This window comes from Halichondria panicea, chromosome 3 (genome assembly GCF_963675165.1).
Source record: "Halichondria panicea chromosome 3, odHalPani1.1, whole genome shotgun sequence".
NCBI classification, from domain to species: Eukaryota; Metazoa; Porifera; class Demospongiae; order Suberitida; family Halichondriidae; genus Halichondria; species Halichondria panicea.
In genome coordinates, this window is record NC_087379.1 from 2107366 (window position 1) to 2130288 (window position 22923).

At 40.7% G+C, this 22923-nt stretch overlaps 1 protein-coding gene and 1 long non-coding RNA gene across 4 annotated transcripts in view; both read right to left on the reverse strand.

Moving 5' to 3' along the window:
* The window catches only part of LOC135334305 (uncharacterized), a 33951-nt gene extending 17449 nt beyond the window's left edge, over nt 1–16502 (reverse strand). Inside the window, exons 1-14 of one of the 3 annotated variants that reach the window (XM_064529439.1) lie at nt 16199–16498; nt 16107–16146; nt 15876–15950; nt 15140–15381; nt 15013–15084; nt 14724–14856; nt 13956–14162; nt 12443–12599; nt 11398–11590; nt 11139–11249; nt 8443–8768; nt 7337–7385; nt 6618–6726; nt 5872–6444 (exon numbers count right to left, since the gene is read on the reverse strand). In XM_064529439.1, the coding sequence (XP_064385509.1) occupies nt 6062–6444; nt 6618–6726; nt 7337–7385; nt 8443–8768; nt 11139–11249; nt 11398–11590; nt 12443–12599; nt 13956–14162; nt 14724–14856; nt 15013–15084; nt 15140–15381; nt 15876–15950; nt 16107–16146; nt 16199–16327 (2226 nt within the window). In that variant the 5' untranslated portion in view covers nt 16328–16498 and the 3' untranslated portion in view covers nt 5872–6061. Of the gene's footprint in view, nt 1–5871; nt 6445–6617; nt 6727–7336; nt 7386–8442; nt 8769–11138; nt 11250–11397; nt 11591–12442; nt 12600–13955; nt 14163–14723; nt 14857–15012; nt 15085–15139; nt 15382–15875; nt 15951–16027; nt 16147–16198 lie in introns of those variants that run through there. The other 2 variants (XM_064529441.1, XM_064529440.1) reach the window with 2 other exon arrangements.
* Nucleotides 9032–10275, reverse strand: LOC135334356 (uncharacterized). Its single transcript, XR_010394242.1, has 3 exons — nt 10133–10275; nt 9793–10065; nt 9032–9535 (listed from the first exon to the last, which is right to left on the reverse strand). It is a non-coding gene; the product is annotated as an uncharacterized LOC135334356 (long non-coding RNA).
* Nucleotides 16503–22923: the final 6421 nt, after the last annotated feature.

The window sequence follows — 22923 nt, forward strand, 5'->3', positions numbered from 1 at the left end:
CTAATTAATTAATAAGTTATGGATCGATTTTTGATATAATTATTATGTCATGGATGCATAAAAAAATTAATGATTAGAAAATCCTAGCAGTAATGTTAGCAGCCTCATTATAATTTTCAATTTGGGAGGGCATGGTTAAACTAGATGTGGGACTGGCCAGCAAGATATATAGCCATGCAGAGAGCTAGCTACAGCCTTAGCTGATTTAGTTTGCTGCTTGCGAAAAGTTCATTTCTATGCAAAATTCAGCGTGATGATCTGATCTGGTTCACTGATAGCTGATAAGCCAAAAGCTGAAAGCTGAGCTGATATAATTTTATAGTCAAAATCTAATTTCATACTCATTAGATTCTGTGGTCACAGTGCTAAATTCAACTTGGCCACTTAGGTCCACTGTACTGACTGAAAGCTGAGCTGATATAATTTTATAGTCAAAATCTAATTTCATACGCATTAGATTCTGTGGTCACAGTGCTAAATTTAACTTGGCCACTTATAAAGGTCCACTGTACTGACTGAAAGCTGAGCTGATATAATTTTATAGCTAATTTCATACTCATTAGATTCTGTGGTCACAGTGCTAAATTCAACTTGGCCACTTAGGTCCACTGTACTGACTGAAAGCTGAGCTGATATAATTTTATAGTCAAAATCTAATTTCATACGCATTAGATTCTGTGGTCACAGTGCTAAATTCAACTTGGCCACTTAGGTCCACTGTACTGACTGAAAGCTGAGCTGATAGCCAAAAGCTAATTTCAGATTCTGTGCACGTGGTCACAGTGCTAAATTCAAGTTGGCCACTTTGGTCCACTGATCCTCTGACCTTCTCTGCTCATATAGATCATAATCCTGTTAAACAAAAATTGGAAAAGTGTCAAAAAAATCTAAATACTAGTCTAGATCCATCTTGAATCTTTCAGCAGTGTAGGGAAGGTGAGAGGGCGGTGGGAATTATTATTATTATTATTATGAGAGCTTTACAGCATATGACATTACAGAAAATAGAGTAAGGTAGCAAGGTCTAGCAGGCATACATCCTAATGCTGACAGACTGACCCCTTTTCAGGGGCAGCTGGAACAAAACAAAACAAGAAAAAACAAACAAAAAAATCAAAAAAAAATCATTATATTGTGTGGCAGTTCTGGCATGGGCATGAATATCAGTTGGTACGAGCACACATCCGATTGTTCAAAATTCTTTCAAAGTTAGATATTAAATATTGCCGTACTTTTTGTTTTATACTGTAGACAGATGTTGAAAAGTCCAACACATCAGCCGGGAGTGAGTTCCATAATTTGGCAATTCTGTTTACTGCCAATAGGTAGAAATTTCTTGTATAGTTGGTTTTTCCCCTTGTCACGTAAAGTTTCCTTCCAGTCTGACCTGCTCTTGTTTTACTTGATGTGAAAGATATTAGTTGAGCAATGGTATTTTGGTGATTTCAGACATTTTACAAGATACATAATGTCCTGCAATTCTAGCTAATTAATGCATTAGTGGTAACAATTTTAGTTTCAATAGTCTTGATTTGTAACATGAGGTAAAGTCGTTCAGAATGTATTTCGTAGCTCTTTTTTGTACACGTTCTATACTTTGTATGTCTTTGATATACATTGGCCTCCATAACTGAGAGCAGTATAATAGGTGACTTCTTACCAGAGATAGATATATACAGTTGTTTTTTTAGATTAGTTGAAGAGTTTGCTGGGATGGTCCTCTTGATTAGGTTGAGAGAGATGTATGATTTTTGCAGACTAGGCTGTTTTTTTGTTTTTAAACTATTTATGCATACAGCAAAGGTAACAGAAAATAGCAGAATAGAAGCTAATCCAAATCAGTTACCTACACAAAAACAATACAAAAACAATACACAACAACCTACAACAGAACAAGTAAATTACACTTAATTAATCTACAGTATATAACTGATTTTTAAAGAATACAAGTGATATACCATCTGTGTCAAAACCTAATTGGTTCTAGACTAATATAGTATCCGGGAAGAAGGAAGATTAGATGTCGCAAATGGGACCGAAAGCTGTGTATAGTGTTCAAATGTCTTAACTGGTAAGGCTGGACTCTGATGGTGAACGAAAGATTGGGATAGGATTTGTCCCCTGATATAATCTACATGGTTAGCAGTGTCTCATAATCCTCATCCCATTTCTTGGTGCACACTTTTAGGGCAAACTTCTGGGTGTCCTCCAGTAACTTAATGTCCTTAGCCAAGTGGGGGGGGGGGCTCCAGACAGCAGAGGCGTATTCTAAATAAGGTCTAATTAGTAATTTGTATAGTTTTGAGGTAGTGCCAGGTTTCGAGTATTTGTAAAAGCTCCTGTGGAGCATGCTAATAGGTTTTCTTGATTTATTGCATGTAGAAGTAAAATGCTTGGTCCAGGAGAAATCACTTGAGAAGTTGACGCCAAGGTATTTGAAAACATCTACCCTTGAGAGAGAAAAATTGTCGTCAATAGTAAGAGTGGAGTTCGGAAGTGTGGGTGAGTGTTTCCTAGAGAAGGTCATGTAGCAACATTTTTGAACGTTTAGCTTCAAGTGATTGTGGGATATCCAGTAGCAGAGTGAGTTCACATCATCCTGGAGTTTTGAGTAGTCAGATTGTGAACTGATTGACCTGTAGAGCGCGATGTCGTCAGCATACATTGCTATGCTGCTCGATGACACACAGTTGGCAGCCTTATCAATATAGATTAGGAAGAGTAGGGGGCCAAGAATTGACCCCTGAGGGACTCCTGAAATCACAGGTATAGGAGGCTTGATTCTACACCATCAAGAACAACCAGCTGGAGCCTTCCCGATAGATAGCTTTCAATCCATTTGGTGATGAATGGGTTTAATCCTATTTGTTTTAGTTTATTTAGCAAAGGAAGGTGGGGGACTGAGTCAAAGGCCTGAGATCAAAAAACACAGAACACATCTCACATCTCTTCCCCCCATCCAGGGATTCAAGGCAGTCGTGTGAAAAAGATATGAGGGCTGCAGTTGTGGACTTCCCTGCAGTGAATCCCCATTGTTAAGAGGACAGGGGAGAGTTAGTATTGAGATGCCGGGGTTGTCATGACACTCAGTATGTGCCTCTCCAGAATTTTGCTGATGACAGGCAGAATAGATATTGGTCTATAGTTTGCAGGATTTTCTCTGTCACCAGACTTTGGGATTGGGACCACACGAGCGAACTTCCATTCTCTGGGAACCTTACCAGTTTTGATAGAAAGACTGAAAAGTTTGGAGAGGCTGGGGGTTATAGAATGTGCTGTGTTTTTTAGCATTAGAGCTGAGATACTGTCTGCTCCAGTTGATTTTTTTACTTCCAGCGTAGTGAGAAGTGGAAGAAGTGTATCCTCTGAGCAAAGGAAGTCATCAGGTAAATTAGACAGAGTATTAGTGTCAAACAGGCCGCTGTTTCCTGGTAGATTGCCAGAATGGTTGTCGAAGTTTTTGAAGAACTGTTCATTGAGAATGTTTGCTCTAGCTGTTGCTGCTAGACCACTTCTGGCTACTTGCAGTGTCTCTGTACTGTACAGCCTACAAAACAGTGGAGCATCGAGGTGCCTAATGGTACCTAATCGTAATTAGATTCTTATGAGCGCACGTGATAAAACCTGACGGTGGATGACGCGCGTCCAAACTCCTCTGGGTCTACCAGACGAGGTACGACATCCGCGTGTCAAAGGAAACGTTTTAGACACACATTCCTTAGGCCAAAGTTCGGAATGTGTGTGTTAAAGATACGCGGATGTCGTACCTCCTCTGGGTCTAGAGCAGAGCATTACAGGATGTGGGATGTAACAGGATAGCCTCGAATCAAAGATAATTATAGGCAACGGTAAAAAAAATGATGTGACACACTTAGGTCATTGGAATTGCATCACCTTGCCTCTACTTTTGTTGCCTCCAAATGGCAATAAGAATAAGGCCACACCTTTATGTTTCACGGATTTTCAAGGTAATATTTTAGTCCGTGAAACATAAGATCAATTTGGTGTGGCCTAACTGAGTGAACAAGTCTTTATCTGAAAGAAGTCATTGATGACAGATGTAAGTTGACATATCAAGAATCTGCTTCATGTTAATTAAATACTGAGAGGGATTCTCAAAGTCAACAAAAGAGAGAGAAGCTCAGAAACTCAATACTGCTTATGCTCATGTTCATTGTCACATTTGATAAGGCCACTCCAAGTGATACTCTGGTTTCTGGTCCACCGCCGCATCAGATTTTATTCTTAGATTTATATCTCATTATTGGATTTCTATCTCATTATTTCTACTACGCATGCGCAGAATGGTCCATGTGGTACAAAATAGTGTGATAATGATATTCATTTGCAAAATAATGAGATTCATAAGGTGAAATTGATAATGACGCAATGAGAAAAGCCGCCCGCCCGCATGTGCAATTAGAAAAACTTCAGGACCAGAAACCAGAGTGTCACTTGGAGTGGCCTAAGCTCTGGGCTTGTGTGCACAGGAACTAGAGAACATAGTTACTGTAGCTATTATCAATAAGTTCTCCGTGAATGACAGACAAACCAAAGTTGCTTTTCAATATCAACATGTACATGTCACGTCAACGTACGTACAATAAATTAACACAAACTCATAATAAGCTGCATAATGAGCTGCTACTGAGTACTGAGGTATATAGAGCTGGTGCTATACAACCGTACAAGTCTTCAAGGCCGTAGACAGTGGGGGGGGCAGGGGGGCAGTTGCTAGTCTCGCGAGCAGACGTAGGAGGGAGGGAACGTCTGGTCACTATTGCAGCAATTCCGTGGGACCCCTGCCAGAATGTTGGCAGTGCCAATCAGATTTGTCCACGTCATAGTGGGCGGGTAACACCCCGTATATTTTCCTATTATAGCATAAAATGAACGTGAAAAGAAGGATTATTGACTCTAGCAAAGGCTAATTTTAGTATTGAACCATACCTGGCTGCGAAGGAACTCGGTACAAGGAGCTCAGACCAAGCAAGAGCTAGCTAGCTGCGAATGAAAATATTTGTCTACATGTGAATTTGGTTAATTTACAAATATCTTGCACGTGACTACATTCCTCAGTGCCATGGAATTGCTGCAATACATCTCCCTCCCCATGCATATCACCATTTATAATTTTTTCAGTTAGCAATGCATATAATTTACAAATATCTTGGAATTGCACAGCATAAAGTGAAGATATATTAATCGGGTATACAATTACAGAGTTGGGTTGAGTCCTGGCTTGGCTCCTACGAGGACTACGGCTCGTGCCTCTGATCCATCTGATGACTATCTTAACCCTTTCCCCGCTTTAGCCGACTATAGTCGGCACATGGCTACTGTAGAGTTCAAAAAACCATTGTGCACGCTGTGTTGGAGCTATGAGGTACCAGCACATGCGCATATATCAGTGTATTGGAAACCTGATTGTTCTTGAAAAGATCTTCTCTTTCTTTCTGCTACCGTAACTAAGCATTAGTATACCCTCATGCAATGTAATGTGTGTGAGAGAGTGTGAAACAAACTTTTAGTGACCTGCCTTACCATATCTCAGGATTGGAATGCGACACTTATTGAAATATTTAGGCTACTCCAAGTGACACTCTGGTTTCTGGTCCTGAAGTTTTTCTAATTGCATGCGGGCGGCGGCTTTTCTCATTATGTCATTATCAATTTCACCTTATGAATCCCATTATTTTGCAAATGAATATCATTATCACACTGTGCCACATGGACCATTATGCGTATGCGTAGTAGAAATAATGAGATAGAAATCCAATAATGATATAGAAATCCAAAAATAAAATCTGATGCGGGCGGTGGACCAGAAACCAGAGTATCACTTGGAGTGGCCTTATAGTAGGGTAAGAGTTTTAGATTGGGTTGAACTGAAATCAGTATCAAAAACAGATTAACATTTCATCTGATATCGCTAAATGTATGATGGTGAGCTCACCATCCAGCTAATAATTTGTTGTTCCCCAAATGGTCATTTGGAAAGTCTAAACCAGTTCTGTGCTCTTGCCTTATCTCAATATCTGGAGGAGGGGTAGCTGATGGTTCAGGGGTTAGTATCAATATCTGGAGGAGGGGTAGCTGATGGTTCAGGGGTTAGTATCTCAATATCGGGAGGAGGGGTAGCTGATGGTTCAGGGGTTAGTATCTCAATATCTGGAGGAGGGGTAGCTGATGGTTCAGGGGTTAGTATCTCAATATCTGGAGGAGGGGTGGCGGATGGTTCAGGGATTGGTATCTCAATATCTGGAGGAGGGGTAGCTGATGGTTCAGGGGTTGATATCTCAGGGGTAGCTGATGGTTCGGGGGGTGGTAGTTCTCTCCTGTACTCTATTGATTTGGGTAGGAAGAAACTGAGTGCAAAGATTAAAGCGGCTGAGATCATCATCAGATCGAACATAAAGTGGAAATTCAGTGGCCAGCTGAGACCTGCACGGGAGGAGAGAAAGACGAAATGATGACTGCATGTATATGCAATGTGACGATGTTCCTAGTCTATAATATACATGTACAATTAACTACATCAGTTCTGCACGCAATCATATCAATTTTGGTCTGTTACTAGTTTTAAACCTCTCATTAGTCGGCTTAATTTATCTCACCTGTTTTCTCGCTCCATGCAAAGATTGGAGCACTGGCCACGGGTCCTATGGAATTCCCCACGGCAGCCAGAGCCTGGCCGATTCCATTCACCATCCCCTTACTGCTGGGCTGCATGGAAATGGGGGAAATAAATTCAAGAACGAATTATTGTACGCAGCTTATTGATTTTATGGAAAGTAGCAAGCTGAGTATTTTTGACAAGCATATACATACAGGTGCATGCTAACTAGCAGACTTGTCCTAGAGGGAACGTCTGGTCACTACTGCAGCAATTCCATGGTACTGAGGAATGTAGTCACGTGCAAGATATTTGTTAATTGACTAAATTCACATGCAGACAAATATTTTCATTCGCAGCTAACTAGCTCTTGCTTGGGTCTGAGCTTCTTGTAACCAAGTTCCTTCGCAGCCAAGTATGGTCAACACTAAAATTACCCTTGCTATATTTTTATAGAATCAATAATCTTTCTTTTCACGTTCATTTTATGCGGAAAATATACGGGGTGTTACCGCCCACTATCACGTAGTCAAATCTGTTGGCACTGCCAACATTCCGGCAGGGGCCACGGAATTGCTGCAATAGTGATCAGACATTCCCTCTAGGACACGTCTGCTCGCGAGACTACATGCTAACGGGGCTAGATGAAATAATAGGATCACATGACTTATATAATTATGATACTATCACAGGGATCTAAATACACAGTATTGAACTAACCAGAGAGGAGTTATTGATGAGGATCATGGTGGCAGTGATGCTGGTGATTCTACAAGAGGGGATTTAGATAACACAGACCTTATAATGTTATCATGCATAAATTGAAAAAGGAATTGGAAACGACCGGGCCTCCCTGTGTAAAAGGTTGAAACACTCCGTTCGCGCTTGTAAATATTTTCGTGGTTGATCGTTCTGTGGTTGTATCTGTTTCTAGCTCTCCTATCCATTAGCGATCACTCAAGGGCTAGGAGGTACTCTAGAGAAGTAAGTTTACTGACTATAGCTCTAAGTCTGTTTTCGTTGCTCTGTTTTCTGAGTTTAGCTTGAATTCTCTCTGTCAACTTTTTTCTTTCCCTGCTGTGAAGTCAAAACAGCAAAGGACATTGCTTGACTTGTATCTAAGTGCTACATAAAATGGCTTCATGCTACGGATAAGCTCATAAACGTTTGCAGTATAGTCCTTAATTCAAACTGCTTTAGTATACTTCAAACACACCAGGGCCTTGACCTACCATGAGTTCATATTTATAAGGGCTATATTCCTTCTTGTATAATTATAGCCTGTTTGGTGATAGTGGCTGAGTGGCTTAGTCGACTTCTTAGAGCTAGATTCTCTTGAATAATCATGCAGTGATCCCAATTTTAATTTGTAATTAACAGTCTGCGCTAAGAATAAAACGTATTTAAAAAAATTATGAAATGAAAATGTACTTTTGAGAGTATATGCTAAGCAAGCTAGCGTTTCTGTATCTGACTCCAAACTTTCCATTCACCCTTAAAACTTATACATCTTTTTTGATAAAAATTAATATTGTGCTAATGAATTTGCTACAAATCTGCCGCGCCTTACCCTAAAAACAAAACAAAAATTTGAAAACGCTAAAATTACTACCCATCTATAATAGTAACCGGTAGCACAACTGTTGTAGGGTCACCTCTGTCTAATATACATACAGCAAGACAACACCTATAGTGACTAAGCCACAATTTAGATATAATTATACAGCAAAGGCTGTACACAGCATACCCTGTGTACAGTACGCTGACACCAACCATCCTGACAATACACCGAATGCACGTACAGTATAGCTAGACAATCAACAAACCTGCCTATGGTGATCACTGTTACGATGGAGATGAGCACAAACCAAGTCTGAAAAGGGACCCTAAAAACAGAGTTGACATTAACAGAAGAATCAAAGCTAGAGTTCCCTATTTGAGTGTAGTTACAGAAGTTTTCAGTCTCTTCTTCAAATAGATTTATTCCACTGTATGTGCTGTTGTCATAGACAGAGCTGTTGCTAGGCACGATGGGTCCTGTGATCCGATTGGAGAATGGGAGGAGGAATACCATGAGTCCAAATGTGACTACACCTAGTCTGAACGTGTTCCTGAATCCAGCCCACTTAGTCACGAGTGGAAAAAGAAAGAGCTGCAAAAAAATTAATAAAGAGATGCTAATAACACATGCATACAAATTACAAATATTAAGTATTGTATCAACCACCCTGTCAATGTATGATCTGACCTAAAATTACTTTTGCTTATAATGCTTACCTTAAGGGTGCCCGCACATAGTAACAAATTGACATAATTTAACCACAAAAATGCAACGTTTAGATCCTGAGACTTGCACACGCAGTATTTAATTTCAATGCGTGCGCTAGTATAGTAGTAACCACAAGTAACAACATAGTGGTTTTGTGAGAATGTCTTCAATTAAATTAACTACAAGCTGCAAAAGAAAATCAGGTAGCTACACAAACTAATAAATCAATAACAAAATAACACAATCCAATAAATACAGAGCCAGATTTGTAGCAAAGGAGTGCCTTCAGTAGTAGATGGGAGAAACGTAAGTGTGCCAATAGACCCCAGTCTCAGTACAATCAGCACGAGTGTCCGAGTTCCTCAACTAGCATTAGTCACACAGCAGGTTGGATTGTCTTTTAATGTTAATACACACTGTCTTCATTTGTGTCGAGTGGAGACGTTTCTCTTCAGTGCTTTAGACGTGTACTATCCACGATTCGAGCTGTTCATGGCACTATCCAGTGTTATCCTTTCTCCTCAATGGCCACCTGTATGTTGATACGTCCGGTTGAGTGGCTGGTTGGGTCTTCCACCATGTTCCAGCACACAATGGCATCGCATCCTTCAGAAGCTGGAGATCCTTGCCACCAAGTTAGCAGAATGGTCCTGTGGTCAGGTACGAAAAAAATATTGTGAACAGGGGTGATGACAAAAATAGGTTGATTCCTATGGATGGATTCTACCTGACCCGGTGCCACTACATAATTATTCACTGTACATGCACATGTATTGTCCAGATGAAGGGGACAGTCACCTTTCTGGCAAAAAACTTGGGATGGAGGACCTATACTTACAAACACGCTAGGAACTCGTCTGGAAGGTTGGCAATCTGTGCTATTATTTATTTTATGTATCACACTCACAGAAGCTCATATCCAGATGTCCTGGCGATGGAGGCAGTTACGACACACCATTCACTGATCAGCTGCCTCCCCAACCTCCCTATTCAGTCTGCTAATAAGCAGATGGAGCTGTGTGGACCTCACAAAAGCGGAGGTTCCACCAATCTGATGCCCGGGGAAGCCAAGCATTACTGCAGCCCAGACAAAGAGACTGGTCCAACTTGGCCTGGAGCACAGCACTCTGGTGACACTGAGGTCCAAGAGTGGTATTACACACAGGCTTTCATGGAAGCTCTGAAGGGGAAGGGAGTGAAAAGCAAGGCCCTGTGTATCAAGCTAGCAAAGCTAGTTCATAGTTTACCTTCAAAGTCCATCAAAACAGCAGCCAACCCTGGCAGAAGTCTATGAGCCAGCCAATTGTCAGCGCTGTCTGTAGCCCCAGCGTTGCCTATCTCTTCTCTTCAGGCTACTAACAAATGGCTCTTGATCTTCAACGCTAATTCTGCACTCTACGTACGCAATTGGGGCGTGGTCTACAGGCTTACGTCTTAATTTATACTCTAGCGTACGCGTACGCTAGAGCCAGATATAAAAAGTGTTCGATCTGACTATCTACGTACAGGACTTGGTCTATATTTAGCATGCTGCTATAATTAGGTAAGGTGAACAAAGTTACGGGCTGACTTTGTCCATATACGGTCTAGATTTTTCTCTAGAGGGTGTGTCATGACAAAAAATTCTCATAAATAGATAACAAAGGGATTTTACAACAAAAGCTCTTCGTAATGTTAAAGAGCTGTGTGTAGTGCACCTGCAAACAAACAATCAAGTCCATAGCTCTACTGGTTTCCTAAGCGGAACTTCTTTTAGCTATATGATGAAAATCAAGTGTAAAATCTGTTGTCATCATCCTTTCCTCTCCATTTTTGGAATGCACACTAGTAGAGTGTTGCTTCATAATCCTGTGAAGGATCCATGTCTCCCCTGCAGGTAGTTTCATAGTTAGCTTTCCCTAGCAACGTGTGTGTGGGCGTACGTGGGCGTAGGTGTTCCAGCACCCTTAAGTGATAGATTTTCACAGGTAGATTTATTTGCGTTTTCACCGTTTAGCTCTTTTTGCTGGTATTAAATTCTGCTAAATTCTGCTCAAATTGTGAGTTATTCATAGCGTTTTTAAGTATTCGCAAGTGGTTTCATTGCATTTTCCAATTATCTATACAAATTTTGTGGTTTTACTCTCCTTCGCAGAAATAGCACACACGAAAAGATGTCACCTTAAAGTATATATACCTAGCTAACTGGTTTTTTTCGGGATACCAAAAATGGCTCCATGATTAATTCTACGGTACACTATAGAAGGAACGTACATGGTACAGCAGTTGAATGACAGCTGAGACCATGAAAACAATACCCAGCTCATTATCGTCCAAAGAATAACCACCATCCTTGTGTTTGGTCACCAGTAACAACGGGATCAACTGGACAGCAAAGAAACACAGTGGTCATATAACAAAGATACTTAGCAGGCTTTTTTACCACTAGGAGCTGCATGATATGTGTGCAAATTGAACAGCAGGGAATTACACAAAGCTAAACACTGAGACAAGATAGAGTTACAATACTCACTTCCAAACTCATAATTCCGATGAAGGCAAAGATACCGTACATGAGAGTGGAGAAGAACACTCGTCTATCAGCCATTAACTTGACTCTTTGTTTCAATCCTCCACACATGCGTTTCGCAAACCTCGATACATTCTTACCACTGAATGTCTCTTGTGGCGACCAGGAGCCTCTCTTACGATAGTTCAACAAATATCTGAGGGGCCAAAATAGAATTTTAAATTACATGAAATAATTCATAAAATAAGGCAAGGAAACAAAATAGCATGAATAAGGTTACGGTAAACCGTTTGCTCATTAATTATTCATGAGCTAGATCTAGTGATCTTGAGCAGCTAGAATGAGCTGGAAGTCCAGCTGAAACGCAGCAGTCATTTCATGGTTGAATAGACACTTTAATAGATAGCTTAGGTGCAGTCTACTGTATCTTAACTATAATTATGCAGGGCCACACGAAGATATGTTTAAAAAAGCTACTGAAAGCTCACAAGAGGCTGTTTTCCTTGGCTCTGTCAGCCATTTTACAAATTTTTGTTTTGTGAGTTTCCTGGCCTGGAACAAAAAAACACTTCATGTAGCCAATATGGTAGAAGTATCCTATAACAGCAAAAAAAACAGAGCTAGAAGTATTTTTGGAAGTCTAACTAGTTACTAGTAACAAGATGAGGTTTTTAGTAACTTGATGATCTCTCAGGGCTTCCACTGGAAGATATTCTGAAGATTATCATGTATGCATGTGCTTCAATCTTCTATCATGGCATTTACAAAAATCATTATAAGAAAACCATGAATATTCGTGAGCAAACTGTTTACCGTAACCTCAAGGCTGTGCAACTATAATCATACAGTGTGTACAATGTAGATATTATAGGGGTACATGTAAATTTCGGAAAATACAGACTTGGGGCCAGGTTTTCAATGTAAACTACAGCAAAGAGTCCTAAGCGAGCTACAGAATGCATCTCCACTAACTATAATTGAACACACCAATCTAAAGTTTAAGATTGTATAAAGTCAGAATACCTCACCCCATGAACTACTCTCTTACCTGTACATGGCTATTGGTATGGCAACACAGTCAGTGACTCTCTCCTTGAACTTGATGCATGGGTAGAGAGGGTTACAAGATGGTGGACGGGGGCACTTGGTTCGAGGTCGTCTCTCTCTCACTAACAGCTCTGTGTCTGAGCTTACCATATCATGGTCTACATGGGAGCAACTGTTACAATTATACATGCTGTGAAACCTTTTATTATATAGCATTCACCTTTGGACAGACCAACAGTGGTTGTAATAAAGAGTTGGCCTGTTCCCATGTAGATCTTATCAACTAGTGTCTAACCTGTTTTTGACAAAATACCATGGCCCATGGTCTTTTCCCAAAAATAGGAAATTATGGCCTATTCCAAATTTGGATTTGAGCGTACCATATGAACGGGCTCGAAGACTTTTGGGCTCATTCACCTGGGTGTACTTGCTTATACAGTGACCACACTATGTTATAGTTATTGACTGGTTGACTAGTAATTAACCAACCAATTCCGAGGGCAGGTTTATAGACAAGTTTTACTATATCAGTAAGTAATACAATCCCTCCACAACTGTAAGTGTCACTGCATCATAATTGGGGCGAGCGAAGCGAGTCTCTTCCTAGAGATGAACGTTGAGATTTTGTCTGTCTGTCTGTGTGTGTGTCATGGACCGGCACGATATTAGTTTTTTGTACTCGTGACCCTTTACCAACTTTTACGTGAATCAATGGGCACAACTATAGCTAGCTAGCTACATGAAGCTGAGACAAGACCTTGGACAAGACGCAGAGACGCTTGACACCACAGGCACGCCTGCAGCGAGTCACGGCAGCTAAGATGGGGGACCTTCTCAGTCTGAGGTCACACAGGTACGCCTGCAGGAGGCTTACTTGCTACAACTTGTGTTTCATATCAAGGATAGGTCATAGAAAATCACTAAATGCTTGTCTACTTGCTTTCAGCATGGTCTTGACAATAAACCTGCTAGCTCAATAGGACAACACAGAGACCAGACACTACGGCTGGTCAGACAAGCTCAGATGGAAACTTCTGAGGCCACACAAGCACGCTTACAATAGGTCAGAGTAGCAAGGATTGTTCACAGTATTACTATAGCCTTGTAATTTGGGTACAACAAAAAATGATAATATCTCCTTGCTCCTAACCTTGCTCCTCATGTTAGTTTGTACAGCTCAACTTTCATTCATAGATATGTTTCACCTTTATGTGCACACCACATGCAGTCAAAGACCACAACAACCCTACACCACTCAGGATAATTGTCACGGGTGTACAGCTGGCACAGGGAAGTCATATCTAATTCCGTGCATCAGACTACTCGGTTATTTGTAGCTGTGCGCCCAGTTCTTTTGGCAAAATGAGTTGAAATCATAATTACCCAGATACACAATTTGCCCACACTCGCCCCATAATGTTGAACACTCTCCTAGTTATAGTCTAAGTGTGGAAGCATCAATTACACACTATACACACTAGTCCCCTAGCTACCACACCCACATGCACACATACCATCAGTGTCCATATCGCTCTCAGCCATCAACAGAGGTTGCCTGTCGATAGCGTCTTCACTCTGACCGTCTTTCATCAAGTCCACCATCTCAGTGTCAGACTCTTGGCCGGGAGGATCAGCTGACACCAGGTCAATATCAGAGTCATCACTAAAAGTGGAGTGCTTCTTTTTCTTGTGAAGCGTTTCGTCCATAAAAAGCCATGTAGCTGGAAATGAAAACAAGTTTTGTTTAGCCAGAAAGTTGTCACAACCAACAACAATTTGCTACTTCGGTGCTCATTCCTTTCAATGTTATGTCATTCTTTTACCTACACAATCAACCATGCATTACAGTATAGCGGGTAATTTTCGTGGGCAAGCTGACTGACAAAAGGCTACCTACAAAAACCTAGGCATGGTTTACCGGAACGCATGCAATGCGTGCAGGCAGTTAAGTCAAACAAAATGTTAACTCACAAAAATCACTGCTAAACGAATTTTTTACCCCACAAAAACTACCCGCTATACGGTACTAAGTGCTTATAATTACACGTTACACAACAGTAAGACGAGACCTAATTAAGACTTCCCCCACTAACTAGCAGCAAGGGCGTATACAGAGAAGAGGGCATGCAACTCACCCTATTCTCAGAATCATCTAACTTCGTATTGAGCTATTTTTAGAACTGCCCACAAAAACGCCCATGCGTATACGCCCTTGCTAGCAGGTAAATATATACAAACCTATATAGCTACACAAAATGACTGATTTTTTTGAGAGAACTTACAAGAGAGAGAGATAAAACCAAGGAATACCCCCACCAACACGGGCAGAGAGTAGGGATACTGACAGAATATCTCAAACTGGAGAGCAGTGTACTTGCTGGCTGGTTGGGCCAGGAACCCTCCCATTAGCGAGCCCTGTAAGGAAACAAACAATGTATTGGGTGGCTAATGGACACATATAGCTACCAATATAGAGGTTACCGCCAGTGTGGAGTTTAGACAACGATATCAAAATGGGTGCTACAGGTTGAAATTCTAACAGTGCTAATTGGAGGAGAGTACATTACTTACCAGTAGTTGTCCAATTCCTCTTGGTAACCCCACCAGTGCAAAGCCCCTGGCCTGATTGGTATCATCACAGATCTAAAAGGTATATAAATTTTCAATTCAGCTACACACAACTGCTTTATACACGTACGTCTGAAATATAAGTCTTTCCGACTCCAATATTTCCATTCAAGGCCCCCCAAAGGAAACGTGCAGCCAGAGCCCATGCAAAGTTCTGACTGAAGGCAAAAAAAATCTCGGAAGCAATGATTCCACACATTCCAATCAGTAGAGCAGGTCTCCTTCCGGCAATATCTGATACCCAGCCCCAAAACAAGCTGCCAATAAAGTTCCCAACAAAATAGGCACACCCGAGATAGCCAGCCTTTTGACCTGTACATGTGTGTGTGTGTGTGTGTGTGTGTGTGTGTGTTTGTGAAGAGTCCGTAGCAAAACTTGTTCACCGAGTGTTGCTACTCTACTTAGTAGTTAGCTCTGCACTAGAACGCTAGCTATTGGTAGCTGCAAAGTGAGAAGAGAGCTGCAAGGCTCTGCTGACTTGCAGCCATTATTTTAGACTTGAACTTTGAGCATCAATTGTTTTTAACAACAATCATCGTCAATCATTACCCACTCTTTGAGTTTCCCTGGATTATGGATTCTGCATGCAGCAAAATTAAAAATGTTGATGTGTGTATAAAAGCTAGGTTATGTAGCTTTGGCACCTCCACCGAGGCATCAGCACTTTGGTGTTCACTACATGTAATTAAGCAACCTATTTCCTCTGATAGAACCAGGTTCGTGCATGTACGTCACATTAAGCTCCAAATAATTATTTCCCAGAAATCATAACATAAACAGTATGTATTATAAATGATTCAACTCACCAATTTGTGTTCTATCCAATTCAGGGAAGAAGTCATGTATCATGTACGGCAGGAAAGGAAATAATAGGTAGATTCCTGGGATAGAAGTAATGTAATCAGTACAGAAATCACACACAAGGGGGTATAGATAATTATAGCGGTGAACATTGTACCTATAGGGTACGTATAGTGCTCAGCTGGTAGGAAATCACTGATCGATTACGTACTGTATTGGTCATCATGGTTACGTACCAAACTGACTCACGAAGAGAGCCGAGCAAATAACGATCATCTGCAAAAAATAATAAAATTAATGCAATACCCAAAAGTCTGTACTCCGGTACTTTCCCCCAGGGCAATGGAGTTGCCTTAGGCTTCACTTGTTCATCCTTTCTCCTGCCAGTACAGCAGTGGACAGACAGACAGCTGCTCCTCCAGTGGAAGCTCGGTGTGTTGAGCCTTAATCTAGCCATCTCAATCTATTCACCTACATGCAACCATATTATTGTAATGCAGACTAGAGCTGAGAGAGCAAATTTAATAGGGAAGAGCACTGTTTATATCACAACCAGGGCGTAGGGAGGGGCACCGGGCAGGGCTTTGGGGGTAAGAGCTGACTTCCGAGTCAGAGGAGGTCGGACATCACTTGAACTTTCACTAATTATGACCTTTTAATGACATTCCAGGCCAAATTGCTTTTCGTTTTTGCTGACTCAGCAGTAGTGTCTACTGTACTTCCTCTAGTATCTATTTTAGCCGCCCTCTAAAAGTTGGGCGGCCCAATCACAAGTCTATGTTATAGAGGGCGACGACCTTGACCCTATCAGTACATAATACCCATACTAGCTAGATCCGCCTAGATCCAGTCATGTTCTATTGCTGAGTCAGCAAAAAAACGACCTCCTCTGCTTCTGAGTAATTATGCTTTGGTGCGCATGCAACACTATGCGATACTAGTATGCTTCTTTCTCGTACCGTACTAGTTGGGCGTGGCCACTGCAATGTCAGGTTTGTTCCTGCTACAAAAAATTTGCAGCCCAATCAGATTGCAGAGTTCAAGTGCTGAAGGCGTGGCTCATTAATGAACGAGTCAGTAACTAGTAATTCTCTTTCAATAGTAGACAAGCCAGCTTGATCCAGGAACACGCCAGGTCAGTTAGAGGTAGTGGTATGCAAAAATGACTCCTGCAGTAGCATTCTAACTGAGCTTTGCGGTTACCGCCCACTTGGAATTAATCATATTCATGCTTAGCCACACCCTAAAGCTAAGTGCCGGTACATGGAATGCCATTGCAGCCTTTTCAGAAGAGTGCGTAGCGAAACTTGTCCATGGAGTGTTGCTACTCTACTTAGTAGTTAGCTCTGCACTAGAGAACGCTAGCTATTCATATAATTCCATTGGTAGCTGCAACAGTGAGAAGATTCAAGAGAGCTGCAAGGCTCTACTTAGTTGGGCGGAGTCCAACCAACGCTGCGCTCTGGGTTGGGTATCAGTACATGTAGCAGTTTTGTTCCACCGGTACTTGAGACAGAGTATGAATATTGTTTAATCTTTAAGTGGCTGACAACCGCATGGCTCAGGGGTGCGATATAAAGAAATCAATTAACTATTTGGATGGCTATTCTAGCTGACTGGATCTAGCTATAGTTGTTTTGGAATTCAAGAAAGACCTCAGACTCTTAGAGAAAGTAGAAGAATACTGTAGCCTGTAATATAAGATTTAGTACGGGCAGAAATAAACTTTTTCATAATAGTTAGACATCTAGCACAAGGAGAGGTACAGCCAGCTATAAGACTACCCCAAGGCTTCTGAGAAGCTTTTCGAAGACCAAAGAAGGCATACATAACACAGGTTTTGTCCAAACTAATGATCTAATCTTATTGGTAGCACAACAAAACTTAAAACAAAGACAAGTCCTTTTAATTAATTAATACATACTGTTCAAGCTTCATTCATAGATGCTAAGATAGACTATGCTTCTTTTCTAGTAGCCTAGATATCCAGCAGGAGCTGTTTCTGCATTCTCTAGAGAAATACAGTGTCCCAGCTCGCCTTGTCAGCTAAATTGAGCTGTAAGGTTTCCCACTTGAACGCAGCAATCTGATTGGGCTGCAAATTTCTTGCAGTGGGAACAAAACTGCTACATGTACTGATACCCAACCGAGCAAAGCGTTGGTTGGACTCCGCCCAACTAGGCTCTACTGTCATACTGATGCAGCCGTCAAGCTTGAACTTTTGGCATCGATCGTTTTTAACAACAATCATGGCCGATCATTACCCACTCATTGTGATTCTGGATTCTGACTGCATGCAGCAAAATTAAAATTAATCAATGCAGCAAGATTGTTCATCAAATTCATTATAATGAAACGCTATTAGTAGCTTTATGTTATGTAGGTTTGGCATCTCCACCGAGGCATCAGCACCCGCGGTGCTGTCATTGATTAGAAGGTGTGGCTTTTGCTAAAAAAAATTTGGCGCTGCCCGCCGCTAGAGATTCTGATGTAAAACCGGGGTACGAATCGGCTACAAAAGTGCTGGTGGAATGAAGAATGGAGTGGTGGCTACAAGTCTGGTGTGAATTAGAATGGTGGCTGATTGATCTTGAAATGGATGTTCGAGTGTCATGACAAACTTTGTCAGATTTTCAACTTTGACCCATGCAGATAACTTATGTTCCTTTCATACGGTTTTGCCCATACTCTAAATGTAATCTATATAGGCTCATAAGTTTTGCTCGGTTTACCACTCTAATCACTCTATATCAGCTGCTCCAATATTGGAGTAAGTCTGTCAGCTATTTACTTATTCACCTAATTTTTTAAAGCCTACTTAATTTCTTTTGTGTAAATTTCACATGAATAATATAATAATATCATTATTATAGCTCTATAGTGCCAGCAGTTATGAACATGAATGTAAATTAAGACATTCAAACATGAAAGTACAAAACACATTATAATAACTAGTAAGTGCATGCAGCATCAGATTGCGATAGCACACAAATAATTTACTGATACGTCTAGGTACGTGTTGTCACAACTGCAAACCAATGATTATTGCTGGATTGGATTCGGAGTTGACACGCTTTTGCCAGATCAGATCCTCCTGGCAGAATCCCATTTTTCTTGAGGGCCTGGTAAGCTACCATATACAACTAGTGTTCAAGCTGGCGCTGTGCTAATGCCTCTCGCCATGTTTTTGCTTTCGCTCAAAGTATTAGAGTGTTATAGAAAGGTTAATAATTTGCAATAATTATGATTTCAAATTGGTGTTAGCAATTGTATTAAACACAGTAACGATAATGTGTAATTATCAGAAAAGGTTGGTTTGTGGCTTACCTGGACCTCAACAAAGAACTGATTCTGCAAAACGGATTCTCTTACACGTGGTATTGAGCGCGCATGCGCATTAGATCTACATCCAGGAATAGGGGTGTGTCTGCAAGTTCAATCTAGATACTGCCCTTTGCAGCTCACTTGGAAGTTTTGGGCAAATAGTAAATTGCAAAAAACCACTTGTGATAATTGTAACAGTTTACATAAGTAAACCACAATAGAGCAAGGTACAAAGTTTAAATTTTAGAACAGATCTTTATGTGGATATATACATCTGGCTATACCTACAGTATATTCAGCATAAACTACTAGTTGGGTAACCAGGAAAAACTAATCCTTATCAAGAGGAGTTAAGTGGCGTATTAAGTGGCAGAGAATTGGAGACTGGTTCAGCAGCAGGCTGTTTCTCAGTCAACAATTTTAAGGTTTAGGCAGTTTATATCGTAATCAAGCTACCCCTAGAGCCCAAACTTTTTACCTTATAGATAGAGATCTGGCCAAGTTGTGGTTTAGCTGTAAACTGTTACACTTACCTCAAGTGGTTTTTTGCATTTTACAGTAATATATACTAGCTATTTGCCAAAACTTCACGTGAGCTGACGTGAGCTACAACAAATCATGAGCGTGAAAAAACTACAACAACAAAACACAAAGATCTGGTCTATTCCAAACTTTGTCCCTTGCTCTATAGTATTGTGGTTTACTTATGTAAACTGTTACACTTATCTTAAGTGGTTTTTTGCAATTTACTATTTGCCCTAAACTTCCAAGTGAGCTGCAAAGGGCAGTAGAACTTTTTATTTGGGCAGGAAATGCTGCATCCACAGTGTGGGTTTTAATGCAGGTCCTGTATACTATACAGACATGAACAAAAGACAAGAACGTAGAAAAATAATTGCTTAGTTGCAGTTAGAGAACAGTTTGTGTATAATGTTCTTGAACGCTGGTACTGTTTTTGTTTTCTTGAGTTCTTGAGGAAGCGCATTGTACTTGAGAGCTCCTTGAAAACTGAAACTTTTCCTGAGTAGCTCAGTGGATGGTCTTGGAAGGTGGAGATTATCTTGTCCACGAGTTGTTACTTGTGCTTGTCTGCTACTGTGTTCGGAGTTCTTTGTGAATAGTTCTTGCAAGTACTTAGGTGCTGTTTTAATTATGCTGCGGTGGACTTGTACCAGCATTAGCTCTTCTCGACGCTGTTCTAGAGTAGTCCATCCTAGCTCGCTACGCAGCGGAGAACTTGGAGTCCTAGAAGGCTTGCCCAGGATGACCCTCATGCCATAATTCTGGATGCTCTCAACTCGATCTTTGAGCTTGCTGCTACAGGCATGCCATACTACTGGTTTCCTTGTGTTGATGGGGATGCTTGGGCTTATTTTTCTGAGACAGGCAATTCCAGCTGATGCTTTTTTCTTTACACCACTGATGTGTGAGTTCCATTTAAGGTCTCTGTCTACAGTGACTCCTAGGTATTTAATTGAGTCCGTCTCCTTAATGCTTTCACCTTTTAACTGGATGTTAATTTTTCCTGTTTTCTTGCTGTTAGTGAGAGAAATGAACTGGGTTTTTTTGATATTCATTTTAAGATTGTTGTCTTCAATCCATTGTGAGATGTTTTGAAGGTCTGTATTTAGAAATTTTTCAACTTCTGATTTTAGCTTGTGTGAGGAGTATATTGTCGTGTCATCAGCATATAGATGAATTTTGCAGGACTTTACGACATTCGGAAGATCGTTTACAAATATTACAAAAAGAAGTGGGCCCAGAAGAGAACCTTGAGGGACACCCCTGGTGATGGCTGCCCATTTAGATGCTGAAGAGTTTACCAGGACTCCCTGCTCTCTGTCCTGAAGGTAGTTTTCAAACCATTTAAGCTCATTTTCTTGGAGACCATAACTTTCCAGCTTCCGCAGGAGGATCTTGTGGTCAATACTGTCAAACGCTTTGCTGAGATCAATGAGGACTGCTCCTACATGTTTGCCTTGGTCAATGGCAGTCTTCCAGTCTTCAACTGTCTTTAGAATTACATCCTGGGTACTGTGAGCTGGTCGGAACCGTGATTGGTAGTGACTGATTTGGTTGTTGCTTGCCATATGTGTATACAGCTGTTTGTGGATGATTTGTTCCATTACTTTTACAATGACTGGTAGAACGGATATGGGTCTATAGTTGTTAGGTTTGTGATCATTTGGAGTCTTTTGAATAGGTGTGACATTTGCTCTCTTCCATTCTGCAGGAATCTTTCCTGTAGTTAGAGAGTGGTTGAACAAGGTTGTAATGCCTGGTGATATGTCCCCTGCACATTTTTGCAACATTCCTGCAGTTATTCCGTCAACACCAGTGGCTTTCCTTGTATTTAGCTTGGTGAGACATGCACACACTTCATCTTCTTCAATACGTTTGAAATGGAATTGGGTTTTACAGGGATTAAGGTGGTTTCGCTGAGATTTCTTGGAGGCAGGTGCTTTGGTTTGGAGGGATGAGAAGTGATTATTGAGGGACTCAGCTATTAGCTTAGGAAGTATCACAGATTTCCCATCCTTGTCTATGTGAGTGATACGAGATTTGGTCTTTCTGCCAAGGGCCCTGTTTAGCTCAGTCCACACTTGCCTGGGTTTGCCCCTGAGGTCTTTACAAAGTCCTTCGAAGTGGGTTTTTTTGTTGATTTTTAGATTTATTTTAACACGATTTCTGTATTTGACAAACTGATTCCAGTCACTAAAATAGCTAGCTTCTTTAGCAGCTCTTTCTAACTCTTGTAGCCAAAAAAAAGCTAGCACTTAAGTGCAAGGCTAACTCATAAATTGAATAGAAAGATTGTGCGAACAGATGATGCTATGAAAGATTCTGAAGAGACTGCAACAGCCTTCAATGTGAGTCAAACTAGCCATGCGCCATAACTCGAGAAAAAAGCTTTAGTTTGCTAATCCACGAATCAAAATCCAAGAGAACGTGGCTAGAAGCCTATAGAAGCTGTTTAGTTTAGTTTTAGTTTTAGTTATAATAGTTTTTGAGCGAAAGCTGGTGCAAGCTGTGGCCGTGAGATATGCTGTTAAGGTTACAGTGGATCGTTGTGTCCTTTATTTAAATCAATAGTTAGCAATTATTGTGTTAAACTGTTTTGCGAGCAGTTAATACAGTACTATATAAGTGCCAAAGCATTATGTTTTCTCATTACCAGATATTGTAGAATAAGAGAATAAAGGAATCAAGGGATTTAAGTGAGAGTATAGATTACAATTCTTATGTTACGCCTAACTTTGGCAGAGTATTTGAATTAAGGAAAAAAGTTTCCTAATTTTTAAGAACAAACAAGTTGTGAAATGTCAGTACCCAGAGCAAATTGCAAAGTTAAAGCTTAAGTTCTTCAAAGTTATGTTGATCGGTTATGAAAGTAACAACAAATGTTCAGCTGATGTATAGAGCTATAGTAAATTATTTTAAAGACTTATGCTTATATACATGTGCCATACATTTTTTAATGATGTGTATCATTTTTTACATAATGACATTCTGTAAATTCTCTGAACATAATTATCCCATCTCAGTGCACGCAGTACATCTCCCTCAGCTCCTCATGTCACCATTATAGAGCACAATATCCCCGGGGGAAAACACGTAGGTAGACATAGCCAGTGAGACCTGAAGCAGGAAGTTGTGATCAGCAAGCTTGAACACTGGGACGTTGTTGAGTAGGGTGGAGCATTCTTCCATGCTCACATACATCGGACT